This window comes from Emys orbicularis, chromosome 3 (assembly GCF_028017835.1).
Source record: "Emys orbicularis isolate rEmyOrb1 chromosome 3, rEmyOrb1.hap1, whole genome shotgun sequence".
Classification (NCBI taxonomy): domain Eukaryota; kingdom Metazoa; phylum Chordata; order Testudines; family Emydidae; genus Emys; species Emys orbicularis.
The window spans coordinates 91,757,222-91,779,264 of NC_088685.1; the positions used below are offsets into that span (position 1 = coordinate 91,757,222).

The 22,043-nt window shown below is 43.4% G+C and overlaps 1 protein-coding gene across 1 annotated transcript in view; it reads left to right on the top strand.

Moving 5' to 3' along the window:
• Positions 1-6,898, top strand: part of DSE (dermatan sulfate epimerase) — a 32,186-nt gene extending 25,288 nt beyond the window's left edge. The window contains exons 4-5 of the mRNA XM_065401512.1: positions 1,672-1,879; positions 4,636-6,898. Of these exons, the coding sequence (XP_065257584.1) occupies positions 1,672-1,879; positions 4,636-6,394 (1,967 nt within the window). The 3' untranslated portion in view covers positions 6,395-6,898. The remainder of the gene's footprint in view (positions 1-1,671; positions 1,880-4,635) is intronic.
• The last annotated feature ends 15,145 nt before the right edge of the window (positions 6,899-22,043 follow it).

Here is a 22,043-nt window from a genome sequence, read left to right on the forward strand (position 1 = left end):
GAGGCTCGCCGCCCTGCCCCCAGCGCTCTGGCAATAAGCATAGGTGCAATAACATTGGGAGGTTTCATGAAGAAAGTTTTAAGGGATTTAAATGGGAAGAGTTGGTGCCCTGTGGACTGCAAAAAGAAGATGTTCCAGAAATAAGGTGCAGCATAGGGGGAGGGAAGGAGGAGGGGGCACGGAAAGCATGAAGGCAAGAATGGGAGAAGGATACAAAAGTAGTGGTGAAATGAGTATCTTGGGCAGAGCAAAATGAGAGAGGACGAAGAGCACAGACTTAGGTAGGCATAGAGTTGCACAGAGAATGAGATGCTCAAGTTTAACATAGAAGGCAGGTGGAAGCCAACAGAAGAATTAAATGAGAATGAAATTACAGTAATGAAATTGGGACAGAACCAGGGAATGGACATGCATTTTAGCTACATGGGTCATCTATTTTAGGGTAATCTATTTTAGATGTTGTGGGAACAGAAGAGTCATGATATTTAAACAACTTGGATGTGTGGAGACATAAGATAAAGTACTCATGAAGTATTTTGCAAAGCAGCTATAGGCATTTGAACTGAGGAAAGATTTAAAAGGGGAGAATGGGAAATATAGTAATGTGGGGAGAACTTGAAAAGTTTGAGGTTTGCCTCAGACTGGATAAGTAGTCCAAAATTCTGTTCCTGCTCTGAACTTTTTCTGAGTTATTGTAACTTCTTGAGTTAGCAAAATTAGGCTGGAAATCTTGTAAGAGGCAGCACAGTTGCAAACTTTCTGGTACTTTCTCCTCTGATCAGGCTGCAAATCATACTTTTGTTTTGAAGTCCCAGCTGGAATTAAAGTGCAGAGATGTAAATATGAAAATTAATTGTAAAAAATGTAACCAAACTTTGTCAACCTTCAGAAAAGATGTTTGTTCCAGTTGGGCTCAAGTTTCTAATGAAGACTTACGTTGGTTCTTTCTGTGTCCAGATCAGTTCAGCCTGCCATAGGATACAAGTTTAACCTCAAACTATGGGTGAAAATACAAAATCCTAACTTGGATGGATTTTAGGGGTCAGTTCTCTGCAGTCGTAAATGGGCATAGTTCTGATACAGTCAGTGGAGCTATGCTGATTTACATCAGCTGAAGATTTGGCCCTGTATTCTGAACACCACCCAGAAGGCAAGAATACCTTTGACATGGCAGTACACACCCATATTAGAAGAATGGGTCACACAGACGGCTCATGATACCTCAGGCATCTGCTTCAGAAAGATACTTAAACAACAAAGCACACTTGTTTTAGTTTTTTCAAGGTATAGATTTCATTTTACCTTGAGGAGCTTCTGTGAGCTGTAGTTACATTAAAGGGCATGGATTGACATAAGAAAAACAAAATCTTTAAACTGATACTATCCTTTGTGAGAGGTTAAAGTGAAGAAAGGTAGGTGGATGGGGCCTTTCTCCTTGACATTTCTGTCACTTGTGCTTTCTTTAGTTTAAGAAGAAAGGTGAGTAGTATGCTACAGCAGTGGGAAATAGCTACTGTATAACCTGACTGTGGGTCATTCAAGAGTATGTCTATAAATACTTTAAAAGGGTAAGCCCATTTGTAATGCTTGGCTTCAGCATCCTTACTTTACAGTACAGGCCTTTGTTCATTTATTTGCTTGTTCTTGTGTTCCTTTTAACTTTTTCCCAAGGATTTCAGAGAACTGTGGCAATTGCAGATTCCAACTATAACTGGTTCTATGGGCCAGAGAGCCAATTGGTGTTTCTAGACAAATTTGTCATGCGCAACGGCAGTGGGAATTGGTTGGCAGATCAGATCAGAAGGAATCGAGTGGTGGAAGGCCCTGGGACTCCATCCAAAGGGCAGCGGTGGTGCACTCTTCACACTGAATTTCTCTGGTATGAAACAGAATGAGTGGGCTTCAAAGAAACATGGCAGCTGCTTGGCATTAATGATAAGCCATTAACTTCCGATTTGTAATGAATTGTACAAATGGATGTTATGCTGGTGATGTGCAACCTAAACTGTGTCTAGTCTAAAAGGGACTCAGCCACATACAACACAGGTCTTGTACAGAACTTGTTTTCACATGTTTTCCATCTGTTCGTTGGCAATGCTTTTAGTTGCATTGTTGTAGACAACCATTTTCAAAGGGAGTGAAATTCTTATATCAAAGTTCCAAGTTTTTTCTTTAACAAAAAAAACAAAAAATTCTTCCACTCATGTTACAACTTGTTGTATGCTTTGGTAGTTAGTTACAAGCTCATTTAAAACCCAGTTCCTTCTTTTAAATGCAATTTAAATGTAAATTTCAATGCTTAAAGAAAGAGAGAAACATAGATTCTTTAAAAAATGGTATATACATTAGCATGTAAGCAATGTTAAAACGGGAGGGGGGGGGGGAATCTGGAACAGGACTTGAGCCACATTTTCCACATAACTTACAACTCAGCCCTAATTTGTAAGACTAGGTCATTCTATTGCAGACAAGAAATTAAAATCTTTTAGGGCCTTTAATACGTCCAATTCTTGCTGGTCAATAGTGTATGTACATATCCAACGTTTAAACTGGCATCACGTTTTTCCCCCACAGTGGATCAACGTGTATTTCATGCATATGTTTTTGTAATTAAGATATGTACATTGAGAAAATTCATGGCTTGCTGGCTCCCAAATATCCCTCTGGATGCTGTGCTAGTTATATATTTAGTGCAAGCTCCCTTTCTTCTCCTCATGCACTCAAGGACCCCTGGCAAGTCTGTAGTTAAAAGAGACTCCTTCCCCTGGAAAGATACCTTAACATTCAGGAATGGGATGTTTCAGTGGATCTGAGTCACAGAAATAAGCCCTAAATGTCCTGGGGCTTGCCTACTTGAAAGACTCCCTCTCTTCTTGTGCCATAGTGCTTCTATTGCGGTCAGTGGAGGCACTTGCATTGAAGTCTCCTGGATTTAATAAAGAAAGGGGGTGGTTGTAGAGCATTCTCCACGAGGGGCCATTGGCTGTGGAACAAGCTTCCACCTTTGCTCAAAATCACCCAGAGTTGTTGTCCTACCAGATATATTCCAAGGCCTGAAGGGGGTAGCCATTAATTAGAGAGATGTATTCTGATGGGGAAAGACCTTTTCATCTGGTTATGTTAGGGATGGGGTTCTTGCTGGGGGCTTGATGCTGCTTTTATTTGTTTTGTTCCTTTAAATAATATCTGAAATAGTATATAGTTGCTCATATTAAATATAAGGAAATAAAAAAAATAATTAACCTTATTTGGTATGATTTCTTTTTAAACTGAAGTGTATTACTGTAGTTTATATACGTACTGTCTTAGAAGTTTGTCTTTCGCCTAGGCAGAGGATACAATTATCATTTAAAACAAACTGTGGGATTATAATTCATTTTTAGTTTATTTCTAATCCTTTTGAAGAGTTCAAACTCTCCATATCCTTCCGTACCTGGGGAGTCTGGAAATTACATCTTGTGCATGATAGGAATTGAGTTTCTTTTAATTGAGTAGACAGTATATGATGGGGCACACTGACCTCTGCTGAATGCCTCCTGTCGTTTGAGTGCAAACCTGCACTCTCTCTTTTTTCTGTCAGCTGTTGCCCTCATCAGGCAGGTCTTCACTGGCTCAGCCCTCTGGCTAAGTCACACATAGTCTAAAACAGATGAACCCTTTCCAGGGTGAAAAAGGTTCAGCAGGGCCTATCACTGTGCCCTTGTCAGTTTCTGCAGCCCTGCCTCTGGGCTCAGTTCTCAGCCCCTTCTGGGCTAGCTTTAAGTCTGTGTCTGCTCTGGGATAGAGCAGTAACCCCAGGGCTTTTTCCCTGGAGACTCTTTGCCTTTGATGGTTCTTATTGCCCCACCTCTCCAGCCAGGTCACTCCTTCAAGTCCAATCCCTTCCCAGGATAACAAAGTTCAACAAAATGCTTGATCCTCTTCAGCCTCCTCTGCGGGCCTATTTAAATTGGGACCTGGGCCCATCCACTACTCCGGGTCCCAACCCAGGGACCCTACAAATAGCAGCCACATCCTGCTTCCTTTAATAGTTGTTGCTGCTGCATTCCCTGGGCTGCTTCCCACTCTGTCCCATCCCCTTTGTTACCTTCCGGTTATGGACCTTGCTTTCTCTGTCTGTTCCCTGCCTCCGCAGGGTCTCTCCCAGGCCTCCTCACCTGAAGATTTTCACAGCCCTCCAGTCCTTCCTCACCCAACCAGCAACTGAACTGCTCAGGCCTGGTGGCTCCTTTTAACTAAGACTGCTGTGCTCTGATGCAAGTGTAAACTTTTATCTGCAGACTAGCATTAAATTAGTTATTAAAATTAAGAGGACTGCAGTTTGACATGGTGGGGAAGACGAGTATGTTCCAGTGACCCCAAGAGCTATATCAGTGGGAATTTAACTCCTAGTAGGGCTACCCAAGCCAGCCAGATCAAAGGATAGGGACCAAATGAAAAGATATGCAGTCCACTTTTTCTCCAGGTTTGGGGCCAACAGCCTATCCTTGTAAAAATGTTACACTATAGACAATTCTTTCTTTTAAATATTGCAAAATATCTTGAGTTTTGGATAGGTGCTGGAAAATCAAAATAAATAAAATAATTCTGATTTTAATGTTTAAGTGTAAACCCATGTTCTGTGTCTTTTGGCAGGTATGATGCAAGCTTGCACTCCGTACCTCCACCAGACTATGGTATTCCAAAGCTGCATTATTTTGAGGACTGGGGAGTTGTAACATATGGAAGTGCATTGCCAGCTGAAATCAACAGGCCCTTCCTCTCCTTCAAATCTGGAAAACTGGGAGGTCGTGCAATATATGATATTGTTCATAAGAATAAGTACAAAGAGTGGATCAAAGGGTGGAGGAACTTCAATGCTGGCCATGAGCACCCTGATCAGAACTCCTTTACCTTTGCTCCCAACGGTGTACCTTTCATAACAGAAGCCCTGTATGGGCCGAAGTATACCTTCTTTAACAATGTATTGATGTTTTCTCCAGCTGTGTCAAAGAGCTGCTTCTCCCCATGGGAAGGGCAGGTTACAGAGGACTGTTCATCAAAGTGGTTGAAATACAAACATGACCTGGCTGCAGACTGCCAGGGGAGAGTAGTTGCCGCTATGGAGAGAAGTGGAGTGGTTTTTATCAGGGGAGAAGGAGTGGGTGCTTACAACCCAAAACTGAAGTTGAAAAACTTCCAAAGAAACCTTTTACTTCTGCATCCCCAGCTTTTGTTGCTTGTGGACCTAATTCATCTTGAAGATGACAGCCCCCTGGAGGCAGCTACCAGCTTCTTCCACAATGTGGATGTGCCTTTTGAAGAGACTGTTATTGATGATGTCCACGGGGCTTTTATTAGGCATCACGATGGGATGTATAAGATGTACTGGATGGATGACACCGGGTACAGTGAGAAGGCTACTGTTGCCTCAAAAATGTATCCCCGGGGCTACCCATACAATGGAACAAACTATGTGAATGTTACAACCCACCTGCGGAACCCAATCACCAGAGCAGTTTACCTCTTCATAGGACCTTCCATAGATGTCCAGAGCTTCAATGTCCATGGAGATTCTCAGCAACTGGATGTCTTCATAGCCACCAGTGAGCATGCCTATGCAGTTTACCTGTGGACTGGTGAGGATGGAGGCCATTCTGTCTTTGCACAGATTATTGCAGATCGCCAAAAAATTCTATTTGACCGAACCTCTACCATAAGGAACTCTGCTGTATCAGAGGTGAAAGATTATGTTCAGATTGTGGAGCAGAATCTTCAGCATTTCAAACCTGTCTTCCAGCAGCTTGAGAAACAGATTCTGTCCCGTGTGCAGAACACAGATAGCTTTAGAAAGACTGCTGAACGCCTGCTGAGATTTTCAGATAAGAGACAGACGGAAGAAGCCATTGATAGGTTATTTGCTATCTCCCAGCAGCAGCAGCAGCAAGGCAGGGCAAAAAAAAGCAAAAAGGTAGCCAAAGGCTACAAGTTTGTCGATGCCGTTCCTGACATCTTTGCACAAATTGAAGTGAACGAAAGAAGAGTGCGACAGAAGGCACAGACTCTGGCACAAAAAGAGTTACCTGTAGATGAAGACGAGGAAATGAAAGACCTTTTAGATTTTGCAGATGTTACTTATGTGAAGCACAAAAATGGTGCATCAATCAAAGGCCAATCTGGACTGGAACAAATGGTGAGCACTGCTCAAAGCAGTGCTCCGTCAATATCGGCTTCTTATACCCGCCTCTTCCTAATTCTAAACATTGTTATTTTCTTTGTCATGCTGGCAATGCAGCTGACCTATTTCCAAAAGGCCAAGAGCCTACATGGCCAAAGATGGCTTTATGCAATACTTTTAGCTGACAGCTGTATATTATTGTGGCTGTATTCTTCTTGTTCCCAGTCACAATGTTAGCGAAAGATCATGTACTACTTGACCAGTTTATGGTCATATGTGTCTATGCAAAAGAATTAACCCTAATAGGGCCATAGTTTGTTTTTTCCTTTTCTGAAACATTCCAGGAAACAGCTGAGGGAAGGTTGATTTCACCCCGTGAGGGAAGAGGGGGAAATAATGCATTTTGGGGAGACCTACGTGTTCCTCATCTGTGCTTTGGTTGCGTTTGACATCTGAAGGATATTATGCTTTGTTCATCAAAGCACAGTATGTAATTATTTCTACCCCCCCCAAAAAAAAGAGCCTTCTTTAAGGGGTGATTTGTTTCCTAAGATCCTTGGTTTTATACACAATTGGTTTTGCATAGTATTACTTTCAGGCTGCTAAAGATGCCTATGAGAGCTGCATAGGAAATGGTTTGCCTGCTCCATGAAACTGTTTGGGATATCAAAAAAAGTTCCTGTCCCAAATTGGGACATAAAATGACAAAACTTTGAAAATATCCATGTATCAAAAATCCATCCCCCCAAATTTTGGGGTTTGAAAATGTGGAAATGGGACATTTGGACCATTTCATAACATTTTTTTTCCCAAAATTTTTTCAAGTTGAGATTTGTTGAACTTTCAAGGGAGAATTGTAGAAACCAACCCTGTTTCACAAACAATTTAGGTTTTGATGAATTAGCATTTTTCAGTGGGAAAAAAGGTGTTAAAAATTCTCAACCAGCTCTAATGCCTATAGACATAACCTTACAACAGAGTTATTCAAATGTAAAGGGCATAGGAAAGATTAACAAGTTACAGTCGGAGGCAAATAAGAAGCAAACTTTAAGCATAAGGGATTATTTCTCATTATGAGAAATCCCCTTCCCATTCGCCAGACCAGATGAAAACTGGACGATGAACCCTGATATGATCTGCTTTTGATTTTACAGGGTAACATTTCTCAAACATTTTCATATGTGGAGCATATCTCAATAGGGAAATTGACTCCTATATCTGCTCTCCTTCTGTTTGCAATTGCAAAAAAAAACACTACCATCACCACCACCTCCCTGTGGCAACCCCAGCAATTGCTTAGGTGGAAAAGCTGTATTAAGAAAGTATTTGATGTATCTTTTTTTTAGCTCTCAGAATGATTATATAGTTGGAAATAAAGAAGAGCCAGAACCATGTGACCAGCCAGTTCTTCACAGACCACCAGCTTGTGCTCTGCAGATCATTGGAGGCACATGGATCATTAATTTGGCAATCATTGATATGGGGAATACTGTGGCTTCTGACAATGAGTTTGACACCTGCATTCATTAAATTGAATTAAAAAAATCGTAGATGTCTGTGAGGTTTTCAGTATGGAGAGGCTATAGAACTGGTGTATATTACTGTATGTCTAAGAAACAGAAAAGCATTTCTTCCCGTACATTTTGTTAAATAAAAAAATCATAATTGTCTCTGATGCATAGATTATTTTTCTTTGTTGACTAGAATATTTTCCCCAATAATTTAAACAATTGAGTGGTGTTCATTAGCTCCTAATTCACAACATATACTATTGAGGGATGTCTCTCTCTGAATTTCATCACTTGGGCCCTTGATATTGATGTTTTTTCTTTAAATGTTTCTGACCAACGGTGGGGATCTTTTCATGAAATAAAAATACACAGGTGAATATCTTAAATTAATAGCCTCAGGTGCAAACTAACACTTTATAAGATCTAGAAAATGTATAACAACACTTATCATCTAATTTCAGTTTCCCATACTGAGGCAAGTTCTGCTCATGTACAGAAACCCTACCTACAGAAACCAGAAGTCTCTTGGAGAGCAGCAAAATAAATTGTCACCCAACATTATTCTTCATAACTATGCATATTGCTTTCTTCTGAGGTTGGATTGTAAATTGGTCCAATAATAGGGTGTCGAAGCAGCTGGTAACATATATATAAAAGTGCTTAAAAATGGCATGTGGTTGTCTGCTCAATGAAAATTTGTTTATTTCTGCATTTTTACATTGAACAAATTTAAAAGAGGGGCAGAAACAATTGTTGGGTTGTTTTTATTTTCCTGGAGACTGTTGATTAATTCTTAACTCTCATGTAATAATATTAATGGTCATTAAACGTTGAATCTTCAGGCAAATGTGTGTTTTCTGTTTCTTAGTTACTTGGGGTTCAGTTTTGCTCTCTAGATACATTACTTGGTGGAAGCAAGGGAAGGGTTCCTGTTCTGCTTGGCCTTTGGGCACTGTGCCCCCTGCACACCCATGTAAGTACTAGACACAATCTGGCCATTGTTTTATTGAAATGAGATCGGATTTAGAGAGTGGTACAGAAATCCAATGGGCAGAGTTTGTATTTCCTGAGCCGTTACAGAATGTGCTACGTGACCCCTATCAAGAGGTCAGTAAAGGTTGGAGAGAGCATGTATGTGTTTATATGTAAGCATACAGTAGAACCTCAGAGTTACAAACTTCTCGGGAATGGAGACTGTTCGTAACTCTGAAATGTTTGTAACTCTGAGCAAAACGTTATGGTTGTTCTTTCAAACATTTACAACTGAACATTGACTTAATACAGCTTTGAAACTTTAAAAAAAGGCGGCTTTTAACCATCTTAATTTAAATGAAACAAGTACAGAAACAGTTTCCTTTCCTTGTCAAGTCTTTTTTTTAAAACTTTCCCTTTATATTTTTAGTAATATATGTTTAACAGAGTACTGTACTATATTTGGTTTTGGTTTTTGTCTCTGCTACTGCCTGATTGCATACTTCCGGTTCCAAATGAGGTGTGTGGTTGACTGGTCAGTTCGTAACTCTGGTGTTTGTAACTCTGAGATTCTACTGTACCTCAATTGGTAAGATTGTCAATTAATTTAGCAGGTGAGCAGCCAATCGTATTATCAGAATGGGACTACTGATTAAAAGAGAGCATGAACAAAGGAGATTAAAAAATGAGATGTAGACTTGATGTGTTGATTCTCATCTCTTAGGTGCTTGTCTACATGGTACATGCACTAGCAGGATGTGATTTGTAGAGTGCTGTAATGTGTTGCACGCTAACTGCCCTGTGCTGACTGGGCAGATATATTCTAAAAGGTGCCTAGTTCGCCTTGATGAAGTCCTGCATCATACAGGACAAGGTTAATGTGAATTAGGTACTTTTTAGAGCATGCCAGGAGTGTCTATATGGGGCAGTTAGAGCGCAGCATGTTAGTGCGCTTTATTGTGTCACGTAGACAAGCCCTAGCTTTGAGGCCACTTTACATTGCTAGAATGGTGTAAAGTGGGTATAAATGCAACATGCGTCCTTTAAAGTGACAGGTACAAAAGTGGCTTTATTTAGAAACAGCCCCACAATCAAGGAGGCCAAGGTTAAAAGGGAGAGGCAATTCAGCCAGGCCCTTACCCCAAATGGGAGAGTCAGCCCCCATTTTAGTATGAAAGGGAAATGAATTAAGTCATTCCATTCACCGCCTGGATTGGATCTGATTCTGATACCCTCAGAAAACTCTGTAAAACAGCCCATGTATCCTCTGAGGTTTCAGATCTGTCTTCAAGTCTCAACATGGCTGTTGTTTTCTGATAGACTGGACTCTACTTAAAACTGATGTGAATTGTTCACACAGAAGCCAGTTTCCCAAACCAAGCTGACTTTATATATGGCTTCAGTTATCTCTTCGACATATAGAAAATGTTTGTTCTGGACATTTTTCAGACATTCTTTTACCCCCTCCAACGCCCCAACCCCTTCACACAACTGTGCTGTATCTATCCTAAAATTTCCCAGGGGGATCGGTTGGAGTCATTTCAAGTGTTCGTAATAGTTGGAAAAGAGGGGCAGTATAAGGGCAATTTTTCTTTTTTTAACACACAGCTTGGGTCAGTGTTAGTCACTGAATTAGGGAGCGGGGCTCTTTCTAATCCTTGTCACATTGGCATGAAATACCACAGAGAGCCCCCAGCAGGGTCCTGTAAGTCCACAGCAGCATCAGTTACCATCTTCCTGGTTCCACCTAGACTTTTTGTGATGGACAATGTTTAGTGTTACTTTTTTCATTTCTTTTAATCATTATTTGGTATTAAGTAAGCAAAGATTTGTCTCATTTCCGACAACACTGAAAACCAAGCTGAAATATGTCTGCACATGTCATTCTGTTTAATTGCTTCTTGTTGGTTTCTGTAAATGTAAACTTTATATTTTTCTCTGTTCTCTAAGGCCCCAATCCTACAGCGACACCCATATGCCTGTGTTCACATGGACTTCATTAGAGTCCTTCTAGATGCTGGGGTGCACCCATGCAGACAAAGGTGCAGCAGCAGGACCTAAATGAATATATGGAGTCAAAACTTTGAGTTGAGGTGGAGGGAAAGGTAGCTCAACTCAGTGGGAATTGTGTGCATCCCTGAGGGCAGAATTTGAAAAATTATGCTGTTTGGGGGGAAAAGAAATAGAGACCATTGACTATCATGCAAGAGTCTTAGGTTATGTGTACACTGCAATCGGAGATGTGACTGCAGCATGTGTAGACGTACCTGAGCTAGTTTTGATATCGCTAGTCCTAATAACTATAGCCGTGAAGCTGCAGCAAAACAGGTGGCTGCACAGGAAAGCCACTCGAGTACATAGCCAGGATTCCAGTTGGGGTGTACAGCCCATGCTGCTGCAGCTTCCCTGCTGTTGTTATCCAAGCTAGCTAGACACAGCATTGCCACCTAAGGACCAGGTGGGATTGTACTTGGAGCTAGCCCGAGTAGCTGCCCACGTCACTGTGGCTGCACTGCTATTTTTACTGTGCTAGCTCGAGCAATCACACCTCCCAGTTGCTGTGTAGACGTACCCTTAGCTGGGATCACACACAGGTGTCTGGTCTCCTCCACTATCCTGGTTGGGTCCACTCTTAGAGGTCAGTAGGGGTGTTTGAGTTGTAAGCCAGAGGGTGTAATTCCTGGCCCCTTTGAACTCAGCATAACTTCCATTGATTTCACAGAGAATTTGGTACCTATTCTCAGTGACACTCAGAACTACTTTAACCACCAGGAGATACTAAGGCACACATGAATCCGTATTCTCTCTGATTTTACATATGAACGGGATGCGAGTATCAGGAAAATAATTAACATGGCCCAAACTCTGTGAGAGGAATGAAGAAAATGACTGTGGTATTGTTCTTCTCTCCTTCTGACCCCAACAAATTGCATGTTTGGAGTTTCATGGGTTTTGGGGTTATAGCTGGCCAGAAGGAAAATTATTTATTTTCCTTTTCCCAGCGAGCTCACATTACCAATAATTTCCATAGGTTTCTTCTGTGCACAGTTCCAGTTCCTTAAGGGAAAGAAGCAAAGGCAAGGAGGCATGGCTCCAAGTATACGTGCCTTCCTTGAGAATGCCCCAAGAATTGCTGGAAGGATGGGTGAAATTCTATGGCCTGTGTTATCTAGGAGGTCAGAGTAGAAGATGATCATAGTGGCCCCTTCTAGCCTTAGACTCTACGAAATCGGTAAATTCCTTTTCAATTTGGATGTAAGCTTTTAACTTGTGACAGTAGAAATTGAGCCCAGATCTCCACAATTGAAAAGCTAAGTGGATGAATTCACTGAGATAACTAGTCTTTTCTTCTACCTGGCCAACCCATTGGTGCTCATACACACCCTGACCCACTTTTATGCTGTGAAGAGAGAGTAATGGCAGATTACTTCAAGTGACGAACTGTTAGTTGAGTACAAGGCGTATGTGTAATGTAACAGATGCCCTCGGTGCTGTTCTATTGCTGCATTTCCACAGTGTGTAGTAGAACTAGATAAATTCATGGAGGATAGGTCCATCAATGACTATTAGCCGGGATGGTGTCCCTAGCCTCTGTTTGCCAGAAGCTGGGAATGGGTGACAGGGGATGGATCACTTGATGATTACATGTTCTGTTCATTCCCTCTGGGGTACCTGGTATTGGCCACTGTCAGAAGACAGGATACTGGACTGGATGGACCTTTGGTCTGACCCAGTATGACCGTTCTTATGTGTACTTCATTTCTGCACCTAGGTGTATGGCAGCCTGCCCAGAGCCTCATGCTGACACAGGGAAGCAGCACTCATTTTGCTTAATGCAGTTTTCTGAAAGTTTCTGTGAAAATCACTGGTAAATTGTCCAGCATTTAAAATCAAAGCTTTACAATGTTAAATTATAAATGTGACTCTGATGACCTTTTTGAGATCCTCAGATGGAATTGCAGATGCTCCATGTTTTCATTTATTTATGGATTCTTTATGCAATCGTATCTGGACATTACAGAACTGAGGTAGAAAAAGATTTGGAGCCTAAGAAAGACACCGTCCAACTTAGTCTAGGCAATTTTTCAAAATGAATTAAGAATACTTTCCAGTGCTAGACCTGTCCCTGAAGCCCTGCTAACTATTTTTGATTAATATGTTTTCATCTTTTTTAAAAATGATTTTCTCTACTCCAATCACTGTGTCTAATGCCAGGAGAAACGGACTGTCTGCCTACCTATATGGGGGAAATAATGGAATTGTACACAAAGGGCTGTCAAATACACAAACTAAACAAAATTCTTTGGTCTTTTTTTTTAATCTCTTTCAGTTCTAGTAATCTTAGGTTTCTCCTAAGAATGTCTCCAATGTAAACCTTCCTTGCGAGATTCCCCACACCTATACATCAGATTTTAAAAATGAGTGTAAACATGAAGCTATCACCTGGAGTTCATTTTAAAATACAAACAGCTTCAGAGCTCAAATGGAATTATTTTTCTGAAAAAAAATCCTTTACGTTTTTCGATAGTTTCATTTGACAAAATAAAGAGTGTTTTTTAGAAGGAGTGCAAGCATTACAGGGGTATGGTGACCCAGTGGGTTAGTCCATTACCTATTGATTTCTGAATCCCAGTGTTCAAATCCTGTTTTAGATTAGAACTGAACCTTAGTTTGTTGCTCTCATGCTGGTCTCTGTTTACCTTAACACAAGCCAGACAAAGCCATCACCAGTTTGACACAATTCACCATGAATTGTGTATGCCTGGAATAACAAGTGTATTGCAAGCAAGGAATGAGACACATTGGTAAAGTGATGTGAGAAAGCATGGACAGGGCCCGCCTTAAGCTAGGGACATTTCTCTGACGTGAGTATTAAATTCACTTACATGAGTCTAAAAACAGCCGTAAACATCCTTAGCGCTCACCATAATTAAATAAAAAAAGGTGAATGCACACTATGCAAGCAGAAATATATATTAAAATGGAATTAAATTGTGCTTATGTAAGTAGGTTAATCCAGTGGGAAGGGGGCTGAAAGATTTGTGGTAATGTCCAGTCACCCACATTTCCTTCGACAAACTAGAGCTTCCCAGTTAAGTTATCTTCTCCCTGGGTTTACTCTGGAAAGCAGCTGCTGCTGCTGCTAATTTCCTTTGACTGGCAAAGGTGTATGTAATTTTTTCCAGGAGAACTTCAGTTAGGAGTTTCTTTCCATGCGGTTAAATGTCAGATTTACAAGTCTTCTAAACTTGTCAAGTAGAAATGACTGACAGCTATACACTCACCCCTTCAAGGGCAACTCTCAGTGCTTCATTTATGGTCATTAGGGTAGGTCCAAGGGTAGTGGTTTTCCCCTTTGTGTTTTAAAGACCAACTGAGAGGCTTTCAGACATCTTTGTGCTTTACGGTAGATATATATTAGTTTAATGAAACAGAGGGAACTAGAGAGAAATGTTACAACATGTATTTCAAATGAGTCAGAACCTTACCCTTTAGCCAAAGGAGTAGCTCTTTTACATCAAAGGAACAAGTATTCGCTCATAATTAACCCACAGCCACTACTGAATGTCATTCATGAGACTGTGTTTCTTCCAGGTTTCCCCAGCACTGGTGGGCAGCTCTCACACTAGAGGATTTTAGAATGTCTGTAGGGGCTCCCTTACTGCTGGGATGAGGAAGATGAGGCTTTATGAAGCTGAAGCTCCATACTCTCCTGCACCTTCGTCTGGACATTGGGATTATAATGGGGGCTATAAACCAGGCTGGATTGTTAGTGCTAATTAACATTAATGTTTGGGTGAAAGATCTTCCTGCCAACACGTCCATGTAAAAAATTTGTCAGGGACTGAAACCTTTTTCCGAGCACAGAAGGTTTGACTGTTAGAAGCTGGGACTGAATGACAGGGGATGGATCACTCGATAATTGCCCTGTTCTGTTCATTCCCTCTGAAGCATCTGGCACTGGCCACTCTTGGATGACCTCATACTGGGCTAGATGGACTATTGGTCTGACCCAGTATGGCCATTCTTGTGTAAAGAAAGTTTAAATGTTTGCAATCTGATAAACTTCCTCAATTTGGATTTTCTTCATGTCTTTTCAGTGAGAAAACCAACTACTTTTGCCAGGGAACAAAGACCTTCATAAATCAAAACAGCAGCTGCATGTTGGTTGCAGATTTATCAACACCCAAACTCTCCACATTAATTCACTAAGGCCTTGGCTACACTGGCGCTTTACAGCGCTGCAACTTTCTCACTCAGGGGTGTGAAACCCCCCCCCCCCTGAGCGCAGCAAGTTACAGCGCTGTAAAGCGCCAGTGTAGACAGTGCCCCAGGGCTGGGAGCTGCGCTCCCAGTGCTGGTAGCTATGCCCCTCGTGGAGGTGGAGTACCTGCAGCTGCAGCCGCGACCACACTCGCACTTCAAAGCGCTGCCGCGGGAGCGCTCCCGCAGCAGCGCTTTGGAGTTTCGAGTGTAGCCAACCCCTAAGGAAGGGCAGAGGGTGAACTGACAATCATTTTTGTCTATTTGAGCAGGTTTAGTATTTTCGAAGCCATTACAAGGCATATGCAGCACTTAAATCCCATGTACATTTTCAAAATTGAGCTTAAGTGAGATTTAAGTGGCCCATTACACAAGGGTGAATTTTACTCCTTTTCCTTTTCAACCATGTGAGCAATTTTACTTTTACTTTTTTGTTCTTCTTCTTCTGGTTGCCCTATCTTCTCTTAGGCCCCAATTCTTCAAATCATATCATACATGCATAACTTTATTCCTACAAGCTGTCCCATTGAAGTCAACACAGCTACTCACATGACTTAAGGTATGCATGTGGGTAATTTTTTGAAGGATCAGAGTTAAAGTCTTCTCAATGGTTCTTACTTTAAGTAGTGAATTTCTGAACAAGAGGAGAGCCCAGGACTGGAAACAGTAGGTGATTTTCAACTGCACTGAAATCATGACATAATGATATAAAACAATCAAGAGAGGAATGTAATATGAATATATTGAGCATGATGTTACAAGGACATCATGAGACAATCAAGATTTGACGTAACAAAGAGAAGAAAGTGATGTTATATGGCTCATTCATAAAACCTTAGTATCCCCTCCCCAATTCTAATCACATAGAAATAACTCATATTTTTTCAAATACTTAGGCCTTGGCTACACTTGCAGCTGTACAGTGCTGTGAGTTAAAGCTGCCTTCGTACAGCTGAGTAGGGAAAGCGCTACAGTCTGTCCACATTGACAACTGCCAGCGCACTGTCATGGCCACATTTGTGGCAATTGCAGCGCCATTGGGAGCGGTGCATTATGGGCAGCTATCCCACAGAGCACCTCTTCCCATTCTGGCGCCGTGGGTTGTGGGAAGGGGGCGTGGGTGCGGGGCATTCTGGGTCCTGTCCCAACGCCCTGTGATGCATCGCTTCGCATCCCAGAAATCCCTTTGTTTCCGTCTACCTTTGGCGCCATCTTTCAACGGTTTCTGTGCAGCGCAATCTGTCTGCGGGAAATGGAGCCCGAACTGCTGAGGCGTATGCTGACGAGTCTCGCCAGCACGTCACGTTTGGCTGTCAAACTATTCCTTAAGATCCATAGACTCATAGACTTTAAGGGCAGAAGGGACCATTGTGGTCATCTAGTCTGACCTCCCGCATGATGCAGGCCACAAAAGCTGACCCACCCACTTTCCCTTAACTCAGCTGTTGAAGTCTCCAGATCGTGATTTAAAGACTTCAAGTCGTAGAGAATCCTCCAGCTTGCGACCCCTGCCCTATGCTGCGGAGGAAGGCGAAAAACCTCCAGGGCCTCTGCCAATCTACCCTGGAGGAAAATTCCTTCCCGACCCCAAATATGGCGATCAGTAGAACCCCGAGCATACAGGCAAGAATCTCCAGCCGGACCCTCATTTTACCAGCCAAAGTGACAATGAGAGTGAGGAGTCCGACGATGCTATCGAGTCGCATAACGCATACAACACGAAATTGCTTGTGGCATTCACGGACGTGCTCAGCACCGTGGAATGCTGCTTTTGGGCTCGGGAAACAAGCACTGAGTGGTGGGATCACATCATCATGGAAGTCTGGGATGAGGAGCAGTGGCTGCAGAACTTTCGGATGAGAAAAGCCACTTTCATGGGACTGTGTGAGGAGCTCGCCCCCACCCTACGGCGCAAGGACACAAGATTGAGAGCTGCCCTGCCGGTGGAGAAGCGGGTGGCTATTGCAATCTGGAAGCTGGCAACTCCAGACAGCTACCGGTCGGTCGCAAACCAGTTTGGAGTGGGAAAGTCGACCGTTGGAATCGTGTTGATGCAAGGCCATTAATCGCATCCTACTCAGAAGAACCATGACTCTGGGTAACGTGCAGGAAATAGTGGATGGCTTTGCACAAATAGGTTTCCCTAACTGTGGAGGGGCAATAGATGGGACGCACATTCCTATTATGGCACCACCCCACCTAGCATCCGAGTACGTTAATCGGAAGGGGTATTTCTCTATGGTTCTCCAGGCGCTTGTGGATCACCGTGGGCGTTTCATTGACATTAACACAGGCTGGCCCGGAAAGGTGCATGACGCACGCATCTTTCAGAACACTTGGCTGTTCAGGAAGCTGCAGGCCGGGACTTTTTTCCCAGAGCGGAAGATCACAGTAGGGGAAGTGGAAATGCCCATTGTGGTCCTTGGAGATCCCGCTTACCCATTAATGCCGTGGCTCATGAAACCCTACACAGGGAGCCTTGACAGCAGCAGGGAATGGTTCAACTACAGGCTGAGCCGGTGCCGAATGACTCTGGAGTGCGCCTTTGGCCGTTTAAAGGGCCGCTGGCGATCTCTGTATGGGAAGCTGGACTTGGCCGAACACAGCATCCCCACGGTTATATCCGCGTGCTGTGCCCTCCATAATATTTGTGAAGGGAAGGGTGAAAGCTTCACTCAGGCATGGACTTCTGAGGTTCAACAGCTGGAGGCTGAATTTGCACAGCCAGAGAGCAGGGCTATTACAGGGGCCCAGCACGGGGCTGCAAGGATTAGGGATGCCTTGAGGGAGCAATTTGAGGCTGAAAACCAGCAGTGATATCTGGTGCTCTGCACGGGAGTGAAGTGCAGTAGTTCCAATCTTTAGGAATCAGTGTTTGCTAAGCAGACTTGCAGTGCCTGTTTATTTCCTGGGCTAAGGAATCTTTTACTTTATGCAATAATAAAGAATGTTTTCAAAGCCAAAAAATCCATTTATTCAAAAGAAAATTTATTTATTGAAAAGAAACACAACTGCTTGGGAATCAGAAAGGGCAAGGGAGTGGAGTGGGGAACGGTACAATCACAGATTCGCGTATGTCCTGTCTGGTGTGCTGTGCAGTGAGTGCTGCACTTCAGGATAGCTATACTGCATGGTGATGGGGGTTGAGTGCAGAGGGTAAGGGTCATCATTTTCAGGGCTGGGTGGTGAAGATACTGGTGTTGGAGGCAGCTGGTGGCGTGAAGAACCCGGAAGTTGGGGAAAGTGGGTTGGAGGTAACAGTGGGGCACAAGGGAAAGAGTTTTGGGACAAGGGCTGTGGGAGGGCGGGGGCGTTTGCGGTACTGCTCCTCTTTCTGCATGGCTACCAGCTCCTGGATAGCGTCTGCTTGGCGCTCCAGGATGCTTATGAGCCGATCCGTGCTTTGCTGCCGGTGCTCCGTGCTTTGCCGCCAGTGCGCTGCGTTTTCCTGGCGGATCCTGCTTTCTCTCTCCCTCCAGTTCTGTGCTTTTTCATTCTCTTTAATAGATTGCCGCATCACTTCTTGCAGAATGTCTTCTTTGGTTTTTCGCAGTCTCTTCCTGAGTCTTTGCAGTCTCTGAGCAGGCGATAAGAGGGACAGCTGAGGTCTCAAGGTTGTTGCAGCTGTATAGGCAAAATGCAACATTTAACAGAGGCAGCATTGTTTATAGCAGACAGAGTAATGATTTCCCCCGCACTTAAGGAGGGCACACACAGGGTCTACACAATAGCATAATTTTCCCATCCCAAACAGAGCACACATAACTCATGGGAGCCTCAAAATGGTGAGTAAGGGGGACTGATTGTTTCAGGACTGCACTGTCCTCTGGGTTTCTGTGCCTTGGGGAGAGCCAACAGCTGCAGGGGGCACCTACACCGAACACTGTCCCAACATTTTCCACAGGAGTTCGTCCTGGATATCTCGCTGCTGAGGGTGACCTGGGAAGCAAGGGAGGGTCTTCTACTGCAATGCGGCTTCCGCCCTGGCCCATATGCAGCTTGCCTGTGTGCAGCAATGGTCCCCCTGCCCCTCGCGGCACAGTGGCGCGGACAAGTTAGCCTGGCTGGGACAAGGACCACGGTGGCTCTCCTGATAAACCTGCGCAAGCGCATTGCACACGTTCTGGATGAGACATTCGAGGAGATTACCGAGGCCGATTACCGCGATGTGATAAACCACATCAATGCACTATTCTGCATCTAGGCATGCATGCCTAACCCTCCTCTCCCAAAGAGCACGCACCAAAAAAATTCCTTCTAGAAAAAAAACCCGCTTACCAGGGACCTGCTCTTCTGTTTGTCCTCCACCAAGTACCGGCCGCTGCAACTGGCTACCTTTCTCCTGGCTCGAGAAGAGCTCCTAGCTGCATGGCTCCAGGGATTCCGGGGTGTCTCCATCCGCCCCACCACCCTCACTCCCGTTTTCCTCCTCCCACCCCGGTTCTGAAGTGTCCATGGTGGTGCTTGGAGTGGAGGTGGGGTTAACCCCAAGTATCGCATCCAGCTCTTTGTAGAATCGGCAGGTTGCGGGGGGAGCACCCGAGTGACCGTTTGCGTCGCAGGCTTTGCGGTAGGCACTCCGCAGCTCCTTCACTTTAATCCTGCACTGCAGGGCGTCCCGGTCATGGCCCCTTTCCATCATGTCCTTTGACACACTGGCGCCGGAGCGCTGCAGCGGCAGCGCAATACACGGTATTCCTCTCGGGGATGTGGAGTACATGCAGCGCTGCAGCCACGGAGATACAGTGCTGCAAATGCCTTGCCAGTGTGGACGGGGAGTGAGTTACAGTGCTGGGGGCGGCTTTATTGCGCTGTAACTCTCAAGTGTAGCCAAGGCCTTAGTGAATATTTTTCACAAAGACCCCAGTCATGTAGAGCGCATTCAGAATCTCACAGACTTACGTATGTCACACGTGGTTTCTGTGTAGATCATACAGTAAATACCTTATATTGTTGGTCCCTGTGGGACTACTGGACTCAGTTCCCACCCTCCACCCCAGCTACTCTGCTGTTGTTGGAGCTGACTTGTGATGTCAGAAGAGCAACAGGAAAAGGGAAGGGAAGGGGGAAATCTGGTGGAATTACTTGCATAGTCAGATAACTAGTTTAGCACCCTTTATTTTCTTGTGAAAAGACAAGCTCGATTTTTGCAGAGCTGAGCTCTTGCTCACCGCTGAAACCTTCCTCCAGGCCTACATTTGATTTTGTAAACACAATTCCTACCCACTTTTGAACTAAAAACTGCTAATACACTTAATGCCCTAAAATACCAACAAATGTAAGATAGACATGCACAGTTATAGTGCTATTTCTCAGGCTGCTGCTCTGTTGAGTATTAGTGTTATTTATGATTTATATAGTGCCATTGACCTGCATGATACTTTGCAAACATGTAAGACGAGTGGTTCAATCATAAAATCAGAATAACTCCCTAGATTGCACTAGCTGGGGTTGTGGCCCCCTAGGAGAGGTAAATCCACCTGGATGGAAGGTGCAGTGGTACAAGCCACCTGTAACTCTTGCTCTGCTGGGGGGACAAGAACCTGGCTGACTCAGGCCCCTTGAAGACAATGGGAGTTTTGCATTGCTGTGAATGGAGGCAGGATCTAGCCAGATCCCAGGCAGGAGATACAAAGATTCAGCAGGTCTTCTGAGCAGATTCCACCAACAGGGCTGTTATGGGCCACAAACAGATTTGAAAGCTACTTTCCTCTGGAAGGCATCACTTCTCCACCAGGTAGTATAGATTGCAAGCTTTCTGCCTGAGGAAGCCAGTCTGGTTCTTTAGTCTGTGCCTATGCCTCTATTCCTTATCTGTAAAATGAGGGGAATGCATCCTCACCTTGCATAGGTGGTGTGAACATAAAATCCGTCAATGATTCTGAGGCTCTCAGAGTCTATGTTGATGATGGCCATATAAGTACTACCTAGAATGAATGGGAGGATGGTTTGAACTTGAAGTGGACTGAAATAGGAATTGGGGATGGAGTGTGACTTGACCAGAGCAGTCAGCAAGAATGATCGATTTAATTACAGTCAAATCTATCCGTGTTTCCTCTGCTCTGAATGAAAATACTATTTTTAAAGGTTTGCAGCTGTGTAGGTCCCAGGACATTAGAGAGACTTTTTTTTTTTTTACCAAAATGAATTGCCAGAATTTACACAAATTTGAAAAATGTTGTGATCCCACTTAAGATTTGATCCTTTAAGGTGCTCCGATTTTACTTCCTGGCTGTCAGATCTTAAACACCTTTTTGATTTGAAATTACCTGTAATTTTTTTTTAATTTATAAAGGAAAAAATTAAATGAAATTAGTTTTTGACTTTTCAGTTTGCTCAAAATAGTCAATCTGAAACCATTTTTATTCGCTGGAACTTCCAGAGAACCAAAAAATCCAGTATTTGCCCAGCTCTAGTCCCTTTTGGGGTCTTGGTGGAAGCTGTTTATACTGTTAAAGTGAGGACAGCTTTTACAACTGCTAATGCATGGTCTAGCCTTAGTTCTTGCTGCGCGGCCTGGCTTGACTCAGAGCATGGCAATTCCCCCTCTCTCCAACAAGGGTGGTCTCTCCACTTCGACCGTTACTGTATTTAGTGGAAATATGGGGGTTTTTTTTATCTTTTTCCCTTCCCCTTTCCCAGAAAGCTTGGTCCTGAGATCATGTTTCTTTGTAACTTTAAAAAAACTGCTGAGGTCAGGCCCTGCAATGGTGATGTAAATTCCATGACCATAAATATTCCCCTGGCATGAACATTACTAGCTGTAGAAATTCCCTTTTTTTAGACACCAAAGGTGCTAAATCAATGCTACTGTATCTGTCACAGTGATGAAGTATCTTTCAGTCTTCAAACAGTGATGCTTCCTGATTGTTGTGGACTGCTGTACAAGTCTGAACAAGTCTCACAGAGTTTCCAGAAGTTCTCTGGCCAAACAAACAAACAAACAAACAAACAAACAAAAGAATAGCGCTAATCAACACCCTTCACAGATGCTTCATGTCTGTCTTTAATGTAAATTCAATCATGATCAAATGTGCTCACGTCATGAAAATTGGACAGAAGGAATAGCAAATGCCAAGGAGGACAAAACCAAACTGCAGTGTGACCTGAGGAGATTAGAGCAGGAGAGGCTGCAGGTA